The sequence below is a fragment of the Buceros rhinoceros genome, unplaced genomic scaffold (assembly GCF_000710305.1).
Source record: "Buceros rhinoceros silvestris isolate BGI_N320 unplaced genomic scaffold, ASM71030v1 scaffold28943, whole genome shotgun sequence".
Taxonomy (NCBI): Eukaryota; Metazoa; Chordata; class Aves; order Bucerotiformes; family Bucerotidae; genus Buceros; species Buceros rhinoceros.
Window position 1 is genome coordinate 11340 of NW_010402318.1, and position 9943 is coordinate 21282.

Below are 9943 nucleotides of genomic sequence, written 5' to 3' on the forward strand. Positions count from 1 at the left end.
AGCCGTTGGGCAGGAGGGTGAGGGGGCTGCAGCTGCTCCAGACGGATTATCCCATGCTTACTAAGCAAGAGCCATTGATGTAAGGATTTCTCCCCCAGGCAAAGATCTGTCATCTTTCTCCAGCACAAAATCCATTTAGCAAATAAAAGAAGACCTGTGACCTTCCTGTGTGTATGTTGACTCGGATGGGTGTTACGTCTCACTCATACGTCTCTCATTGCTGAGTTACACGAGACTTGGTGACTGTGGCTGTTAAAAAACATACAGGTGTCTTGAGGATACACTACCTGGAGAGGGACCTAGTAACAGTCGATTTGCTGGATCTCTCTATCACAGAAAATGAAGACAGAAAAATCTACTAAGTAACCTCATCCATTCCATCAGCCCATGAAATATGGTTCCCTATGGTGTTACATGCTGTTCACAGCTTCGTCCAGTCAGATTTTAAATTGGATTTCTATACCTTTCCTTAACAAACGATTCCATGACAGCAGCATTAGGAAGTTTTTCTTGACCTTCAGCCTGTGAGGGGTTTTTCTCTCTGCTTAATTTCATGTCATTACTTTAAATTTTGAAACCTGGAGGCATTTCAAGTTAGGGAAATTTTAAGTGTCCCGCATAAATGTGAGAGTTGACGAGTGTTTTAATAATAAGGAAGGGGAGGGGGGTGTCTGAAAGCACAGATCGTGGCTCTCAGTGCTGAGGTTTCATGAGTGTTAACTAGATAAAAAGAGAACCTGCAGAGCGCAGTGAGCAGGTCTGCTTCCAAGGCAGCCAGGCTAACTGGAATGTCTTTTTGTCTTGCAGAAGATGAAGCCCATAGTCCAAAGAAGACGATCTACCCCTTCTGCCATTACAAAAGCTCTGGGCAAGTCAAAGTACCACTCCAGGTAGAGGAAATACCTTTTTCCACCTTTCTGCCTATACGAAGTGAAATCAAACTGGTTTTCAAATTCATTTTATGGTGTCGAGGGCAATTTCTTTGTGGACAGATATGGAGGAGTTTCTTTTTTGCTGGAATGACATCACGCTCAGCAGTAAAAGCTGAGGGAAAGGAGGAGAATGGGGGGACATTAACATTATGGTGTTTGTCTTCCCGAGTAGCTGCTATGCGAGCTGAGGTCCTGCTTCCCAGGCAGAGGCTGGACATCTGCCCGCCGATGGGAAGCAGTGCGTGAATTCCTCTTTTTTCCCATCGTGTTTTCTCCCGCTGTCCTGTTGGGTGGTGGTGAGAGAGCGGCTGGGGGGGGGCCGGGGGGGCGCCGGGGAAGCAGTGCGTGAATTCCTCTTTTTTCCCATCGTGTTTTCTCCCGCTGTCCTGTTGGGTGGTGGTGAGAGAGCGGCTGGGGGGGTCCTGGCAGCCAGCTGCGATCGACCCACCACACAAGGCTAGCTGGTTACTTTCAGTGCAGGTAATACCAAGTCTGGGTGTTTGATGCCTGTTCTATCCAGGTATAAATACCCCTGGACAGCACTGCAGTGATAGCAATCTTATAAATAACATTTCCCAAGGGATATGTTTAGTTTGATTTCTGAAAGCTGAACTACCTGACGTTTTGATCTGGAGCAGCCCTCCTGAAGAACACCCCATTTACACCACACCGCAGGTAACCGACGCGTAGTACGTCCTGCTTCTCTGAGACGAGTAGGGGGTGTCAGCCTCGGAGGATCATTTAATATAAAGGGCAGGTCTGATTATCATTTGGTTGTCTTCTGACCAAGTTGCATGCTTCTTTGCCATCCCCCCCGCCCCTCCTAAATTGCCCTTTAAAAAAGTAAAGAAACAAATTCTTGACTTTATTTGGCTGGAGAATATCCTCGTGAGGGAGGAAAGCTTTAAATGTTTCTCATGATGGATTGCTATGGAGGGAGCTGGTGCAGTGCCATCTGTGCTTAGGCCACCAGAGTATTGGTGAGATTTTTTTGCTGTCCTGCTGTTGTCTTTACAAAGCTGGGGAACTCCTTCAGCTTTAGGAATTCCGCTGCTGAGGCTGTGAGATGGTGTGGCTCCCACTGCTCAACTGACGCACATGGAAAGCTTTTAATATCAAGTTTGAAGGTGATTTAGCTTCTCACTTGTGGAGGCAACAGGTGCACAAGACAAGAATTCACTTGGTGACTCTGGAGTGGTGAAGAGGGAAGAGGGAATTTCTGCTTGCGGGAGTGCGGGTGTTCTGTCACTGGGGGATGATTTTAAAAAAGCAGCTGCTGGCTAGTGTTAACCTCACTCCTGTGAAATCGAAGGAACCCCGTTATGAGGCCAGTGGAAATTGAGTCAAGACTAACAGTGTCAGAAATACTACCCTTAAAGCTCATGTGTTTTTTCATTTGTGTAGAGACTGCCCTCGGACCAGAGCACTATTGCTGAGGGGTGGAGAGAGGGCAAGAATCTCTTCCACATGCATCTTGCCTGCAGGCAAGATACATATTTTTGTCTATGTGTAGAGATGGGGGGATTTCTAGGATTTTTCTATCTACATAAATCTAAGTCCATGTTTCAGCTGGCCAATTCAGTCAGGATCTGGCACACGAACACAGTTTCTGACCAAGGCTCAGGAAAGAGCTATTCCTTCCTCCTTTGGCGCAATCCCACCTGCAGAGCAAGGGTGGACCCAGGTCTGTGGGACCTGCTGGAGCCTGGACTGCCGACCAGAGCCAGAGCCAGGAACAGGGCTGAGAAGGTGCTCTGGGAGGGTGCTGAGAGGCAAGAGAGGAAATAAGCACTTGGCAGAGCAACTCCAGCTGGGGAGAGCACAGAGAAAGGATCTGGTCTGATCCCGACGATGGCTTGTTGACTTCAGTCAACGTGCAAAACCATCTGGGGTTTTTGGAAATGGTCAGCACCCGTATCAGTCTCAGGAGGAACAAGACACTAGACTGCAGCCAGGCAAGGCAGAGTCAGACAGCTGGAATTGGATGAGTACCTGCAGTTCATTGTCTGTGTCCAGTCACAAACCCTTGTGATAAAAGCTTCTGACAAAGTCTTATGATTTTTCTTCCTCCTCCAGGGAAACTACCCTTCCCTCTTCCCATTCAGACAATGGGCTGCCAAGTGGGGTGTTCAGCAGCCCAGGCTCCACTTTTATCCTGGACGAGCGAGTACAGCTAACTGTGGGCCTGCAGACCCGGGAAAGACATCTGATCTTGTTCAGCGATGTGCTGGTCGTTGCCAAGTCCAAGTAAGAGGAATTCACACTCACTCCTCCCCAGCGCGTGCTGTGGAGGCTGGGCTCTGAGCAGGCGTCAAAACAACTGTTCTTTACAAATGTGGATCTAAAATGCTGCATCTCCTCCTTACATCTCCAGAAATTCTTCTTGGTATTAATGTTTCACTACATTTTCCTGAAGGGAAAGGTTGTCTTATTGCTTTTGCCCTCTCCCTTATGTGCCTTCTTGAAGAAATAGCATGAGGGCAAGAGGCAGTAAGGACAGAGAACTGACTCCTGATCTGGCTACTTCTGCCACACATAAATTAAGAGCTTAAGTGACTTCAGTTATTAGCATAGATATTTATTAGCCTAAATCACCATCTCCCTGCATGTGGCTCTAGTGAACCACATGGTCCTCAGCCGCAGCTGTCCCACTGCAGCCACCAACCCCAAAATCTACTTGCAAAACTTTCTTGTAGTGCTGCCACATGCCCAAATGTGTCATCCTGGGGGGGCTTCTTGCTGTCACAGTATCTGCATGACTGGAGGGTGGCATGACTAGACTCTGAAGGTCTAGATCTAGGATCTGACCTCAGAAATCCGTAATTTGAATTGCAGATCCTCCTCCAGCTTGAAGCTGAAGAAGCAGGTGCCTCTGAGTGAAGTGTGGACCGGCACCTGTCTCAGCGAAGTGACAGAGAAGAAGATGGGTGCTGAGAATTCGTTTGTCATTGGCTGGCCTACCATCAACTATGTTGTCACCTTCAGGTACCTCATCAGACACCAGACCTCCCTCTGCAGCCTGGCAGCTGCCCAAGCCTCCCATGTGTCAAAGGAGACAATGACTGAGGCTATAGGGCCCTGGACTGTACTGCACCCCTCCTCCCCACTGAGTGGAGGACTTCTGCTCACATTAGGCAGCGTGGTGAAAACTGACGTGTTGGGGGACGGTCGTCTTAGAAAGATGTCTTCAGTTCGGACCCTGAGAGCCTTTTAGAGGCCAGCCCTTGCAAGTGTTGTTATAGCAAGGGCTAACCCTGTTGCAGAGCAACCAGATCTGCCATCGCCAACCAGCTTGTGCCGTCACCTAACCTACAAGCATGTTGTTTCAGCACTGCCAGGCATTTTTGTAGGAGGTTAGCCCTAGTTTGAGAATTTGTCATTCCAAAGGACGTTAGTTGTGTCCATGCAAAATGCCAGATGGCCTCGTGCCAGGATTACATCTTTTATCCACACCTAGTGTGGCACGGGCAGCTCCTCGGCAAACCTTCATCCTGCCAGGCTGTCCCAAGCCCACAACAACAGACTATAAAAATGGAAAGATTCTTCAGGATGGGTCTGTTCACGCAGCACTGTCCAGAGTTTGCTTAGCCCTTGCTAATTCCATAAGTAGAAATGCAGGGGAGCATGGAGCAGGAGAGAGAGTAGCCCATTTATGTCCAAATGCCATCTCAAGGGCTGTCCCAATGTTGTGCCTGAGCTAATAAGGCTCACCAAAAAGCAGGTGAGCTTCTCATTAACTGGAACACAGTCTAGCCTAGCTAAACTGAATCTGGAGCTGGTATATCCACAGGGAGCTCAGGTCGCTGCTGGCTCATACCCTTTTCTGCAAAGCAGAGGTCAGCAGTCTCCAAGGGTCGCTCTGTCCTCAGGGGTTCTGCTGGCACAGCCAGGAAGGGCTGATCTGGCCTGATGCTTTTCCTTCTGTGGGGCAGCTGCCTTGGTGGAAAAAGAAATGGGAACCCTACCATGGGTTCCTACACACTGCCTCACCATTTCCGAGGGTCAGGATGGTCTCTCCTGGGTGATGCATTCCTGATTAGGATTCATGCTCAGACGTGCAAGCTGCCGTTTCTGTCTTAGTCCAAACTCAACAGCGGTTCCAATTCCTTCACACCACTGAGACCTGGGTAACCCATGTTGGCAGCAGAAGCTTCTAGGAACGGCAGACACTGGGGAAGGAAATAACAGGAGAAAGAAAATAGCAATCAAAGGTCACTACAGAAATAATACGGGCCCACAAGATGATGAGTTAACTCCAACATCACAGGAAGGTATTTGCCCCTTATCTGAACACTCGCCAGCCTGGGCAGGAAACATAGTCCAGCTTGTGGCTGGGACTTTTTTTTGTTACTATTACTTTTGTTATTTGTTAAAATAGGACAGAAGCAGGAAAGGACTGTGCTTTTGTTCCAGGGCTTTGCAGGAAGGAACTTTGACTTACAGTTATATATAAATGAAACTGGGTAGAGTTTCGAAAGGCTGTTACCCACTCAGCACTTGATGACCTGACTCCCTTTTGTCTTCAGCTCAGCTGACGTGAAGGAACGATGGCTGTCAGCATTACTGTGGTAAGTGACCCTCCTTTCGTCCTTCTTCTGCTGGCTCTCTACAGCTCTCAGAGGAATTTGTCATGCTAGGTGTCAGACTGCCCTCTGCCTCTCAGCACGTTAGGTGTTCAGCTGCTGTTTGAAAAATCTGCCTTTGAAACCTGAATGTGGAAGCTCTGGGGTGAAAGCAAAACTGGTGTTAACAGTCCAGAAAACAAGGGGTCTGCTAGAAGATGACATTGTTGGAGCACTTTTTTTCCTTTGGAGCCAGAGGTCAACTTTGCTAATCACTGAGGAAATGTCACAAGTGTGCCCGATTCTTCAGATGGGTTTTGATTCAAACTAAACTTTGTATTTCATGGCATCTAGAGGCTACAGTTGTTTCTTCTTCGTGGTATGTTCCTCATACCATTGTCATACCTCCTGTCATTGTTTCCACTAACACCTCGGCAGGAGCGTTTATATAGGCACAGAGAGGGGAAGAGGTCTCTTCATCTGTGGAGAACAGTAATGGCCCTAAGGGTGCAGGGAGGTGCTATGCTGGACACATCTGTCTGCATTAAAGTATTGCCAGCTGGGGGTTTGCTAGTCTGGGGCCTCAAGAAAGATAAAGAAGCCAGTAAGAGCGTGTGAGCGCTATGAGCATTGCATGTTATTGTTCCTGTCATAACAATTCTTTGACTTTCAGGCATATCAACGAGGCAAAACAGAACGAATATCCGCAGAGTCTAACCCTTCAGATCTTTGTGCTGGATGCTGACAACTGTTCTTCTGTGAGTAAAGCTAAGAGCCTGCTCTCCAGGCCAGCGTTACATGGAGGTCTGGTCTGCTGGGTGGGGTGGGAAGCCCGGGCTGTGGTGCTGCAGCTCCTCTCCCTGTTTAAAATTCACGTCCCACTTGAAAAGGTTTTAGAGGGAATCTGGGCAGCTGAATCTTTCCCACTGGAAGCCCCCTCAGAGAATTTTGGTTTGGAAAATCAGGAGGTAGGCAGACCCCTTTAAAAAGAGCAGTTGATTCTTAGGATTATTCTTGGCCTCTGGCTTCTTTTCTTGTTGAGGATATTGATCATGAAAGAGTCACTGGTGTGTTCTGCTAAATTAATTTACTGGAGCGTGTTCCAATCTCTTCATATTCTCACCATACATTTCTAGGCTTCATGCCAAGTTTGGTGGGTCACATTTACCTCCTGGGGACTCTTTCCTCAGGGAGTGACCCCAGACACTTCTGGTTTATCAGTGTTGGGCCATGTCACCCTTTCACTCGTATCAGTGAAATACTGGTCAAATACAGCACCTGGACACCATCCACTTCCCATGATTTCTACTGGATGAAATCTTGGATGGTATAATAAAACTGTGGTAGAAGACGTATGGAGAACAGTTTTCATGATGTATAGCCATCACCTTTAACAATGATTCCAGTGTAGTTCAAATCAGCACAACTCTTCTAACCATGAATGTTTAGTAAAGACAGTCCATAGACAGAGTGACATTTTCTGCAGGGTTCCAAGCTACAAGAAACTGCAACCCAACTTCATGCCTTCTCATTAGCTTCCTGTGTTTTCCCATTTTTCCTCTCTAGACTACTGCAGTCAACGTGTCCAATGTGGAAACTGCAGAGAGTGTGATGAAGAAGTCCCTTCTACAGCTTGGACTTCCTGTAAGTGCCAGTTGCATAGTCTGCCCAATCTAAGGAGGCTGGGTTTTTTGCACAGGACAGTGCAGATGTGGAGAAGCCTAGATTTGCTGTAGCTAGACCAGTAAGGCATGAATAATCTCTGGAGCACAAGGTGAAGCAACCTGTTTGTGTGTGTGCCAAGTATTAGAAACCCAGACATGCTTTTGTGCCTACATTAAATTCAAACCTTGTATAATAAAGTCCTTTGGATTGCAGAGGGTGAGCTAAGCTTGCTGAAGAACTATTAATATAGTTAATTAACTAATCGATGATGTTACCAGATGAGCCTTGCCCCTTGGAGTAGTCCAGCCTTTCCCATTACAGTGTTTAACAGGTGGCTTTGACAGCATTCCAGTGGTTTAGTACCAAGGAAGGTTGTGGACCGTTGCTAAAACAGGCCAGGAAACCACCATGTGGGTTTACATCCTGCTGGCTCTCACTCTTCTCCCAAACCTTTCCCTTCCCACTCCCTACCAGAGACTACTCCAGAGCGCCATCCCGCCCAGCCACCCGGCCATCCTGGAAATAGCCACACATGTCTGGCCCCGTGGCCTCTGCAACCACTGGTTGCTGTCTGTTGCTTTCTGAGTGGAGTGCAACCTCGTGGACCTCACCCTGGCCCCCTTCACCTAATATTTTTCTCTTCTTTGCTCCTCAACCTGCAGGACAGGACAAGTGAATACCACCTCTGGGTGGTTTTCTCGGGAAAAGACGACCCTGCTTACCCTCTCATTGGTAAGAGCTTTCCCATATTCCCTCAATTCTAGCGCCATGAGAACAAGTGATAAATGACACAATGTGTGTGGCAGAGAAACGTGCTAAACGTTGTGCTCTTCTCTTAATGAAACAAAGGTAAGGGGACCGTTGCTGATGTGAGCTGTGACATCAAGCCGATGTGAGATGTCACTTGTCTTTTATGGTCTCAGGATCCATGCTTAAGCAATGCATGGTGAATCTTTTAAGTTCTTCACACTTTCCTCCCTTTTCAAGCAAATCTGTGCATTTCTGGATGGGAGCCCACGATACTTTTCAGCAGATGCTCCAAATAAAGAGGAGATTTTTAGGTTCACCTAAGAAGTCCTTCCTGTGCAGCGGGTGCGATGCAAGGGTAGGGCATGCCTCAAAGCCCAACGCCATCCTTGTGGCTCTTGGTGTGAGCATGCAGAGCTACATGCTTGGAGGCTGGTCATCCTCTCCTGCTCAGTTTTGCAGGCTTCTCCTCATCAGCCATCAGACAGAGCATCTCCTGACACCTGAGCACTTTGCCTTCAGACTCCGTCAGAAGCAAAACCAGTCGCTGCAGATAGGTGGTCGTTCAGCAAGAACGTGCTTGGTCCAGAAGAGAGCACTTTGGCAGCTGAAGGAAGTGGAATTTTTAGATGGATCCACTGGTGACTTTTAAGCCTCTAGTTAGGCAGCTAACGTGTTTAGCCTACTTCTTTGGTATTTATTTTGCTTTCATTGCATTTCAGTTCAGAAATAAGGAAACCGTTTTCCACATGAGATGTTGTGTCATGTTAAAAACCCAGTTTGTTGCATACGGCTCCTTAACGTTATTGCCCTCCAGATTGTCACCTTATTCAAATACCGGTCTGATCTCACAAGCTCACAGGGGCCACTTCAGGCAATGCCCTTTGCAGGCTGTTTATTTGAAAACTTTCCTTTTTAAACATTTGTGTTTAGGTTTGAGAAACTCCTGAGGCTTGAGGGAAAGTAGGTGTGTATGTAGGGGGATGTGAGGACAGTCACAGCGGAGGAGAATGCTGGAGATCTGTAATGAGTGATTTCAGAACTACAAGAAACATTTTAAAATAAACCACTGAATTTGGTCTGTTAAGTGCGACACATTCATCATGGAGATCACCAAAGCTGGAATTTTTCAAAATCAGTAACAGTAATGATGTTTTTTATTTGTGGACTGTTGGCAAAAGCAAGCCAGCAAAATGTAAGATTAAATGTACAATCTGCTGGAGAGGAAGCAAGGAAATGTGCTGATTTACCCAGCATCTAAACCAAAGCTCTTAGATACATTTAAGCTGCTGCTTGCCTCCCTGATGGGTGTGTCAGCGGTGCAGGCACATTGCTTAGAGGCCCAGCTGCAGTGGGAGCCATGGGATGTGGCTGCTTCCCCCCACCCAGATTTGGAGCTGTTTCCACACAGCTTTGCATCTTTTCTTGCTCTTTACACAACTCTCTGCTCAACAGGGCATGAGCATCCTTTTAGCATCGCATTGAACTGTCTCCGGGACTCTGCTGACCAGCAACAAGGAACCAACAATAACACCCTCCTGGCTGATGGGACAGAGGCTTCCTTCCTTGATCAGCTCCCAAAGGAAAAGCAGTGTCAGTTTGTCCTGAAACCCAGGCTCCAAGCTCCAGTGCAGCTGAGGAGAGGTAAGGGCCACAGAAGTGTGTTGCAACCAGGCAGAGACTTCGCCGCTTTCTGTGGCAGTGAGAAACTCTTCCGAGCATCGTACACGTGTCCCAGAGTCGCTTTCATACCCGAGTGTATGCAAAGAGAGTGCAGAGGGGCCATGTTTGTCTGTGCAAATGGTCAGAATTAGCTTTCGGTCCTTGATTAGCTTTCAGTTTTGTGAGCAGTTCTCACATTGCGCAGAAGAGCCGTGATTGAATAAGAGTTTTGATTAGGGTTGAGAGATGAGCAAGTAAGTGGTTTCATGGCTTGTATTATCTGACTTTCCTCGTTAAAATGTAGTCATTAAGCAAGCAGTGGTAGAAAGCCCTTGCTCTGCTGGGAACTCTGTCTCTGCTCACTCGTTGGTCAGC

At 47.5% G+C, this 9943-nt stretch overlaps 1 protein-coding gene across 1 annotated transcript in view; it reads left to right on the top strand.

Annotated features, from left to right (window-relative positions):
- The first annotated feature begins 810 nt into the window (after positions 1–810).
- LOC104490339 (rho GTPase-activating protein 20-like) overlaps positions 811–9943 on the top strand; it is a 15638-nt gene continuing 6505 nt past the window's right edge. Inside the window, exons 1-8 of the mRNA XM_010132609.1 lie at positions 811–890; positions 3009–3179; positions 3768–3917; positions 5459–5500; positions 6168–6252; positions 7061–7138; positions 7822–7891; positions 9362–9550. Of these exons, the coding sequence (XP_010130911.1) occupies positions 811–890; positions 3009–3179; positions 3768–3917; positions 5459–5500; positions 6168–6252; positions 7061–7138; positions 7822–7891; positions 9362–9550 (865 nt within the window). The remainder of the gene's footprint in view (positions 891–3008; positions 3180–3767; positions 3918–5458; positions 5501–6167; positions 6253–7060; positions 7139–7821; positions 7892–9361; positions 9551–9943) is intronic.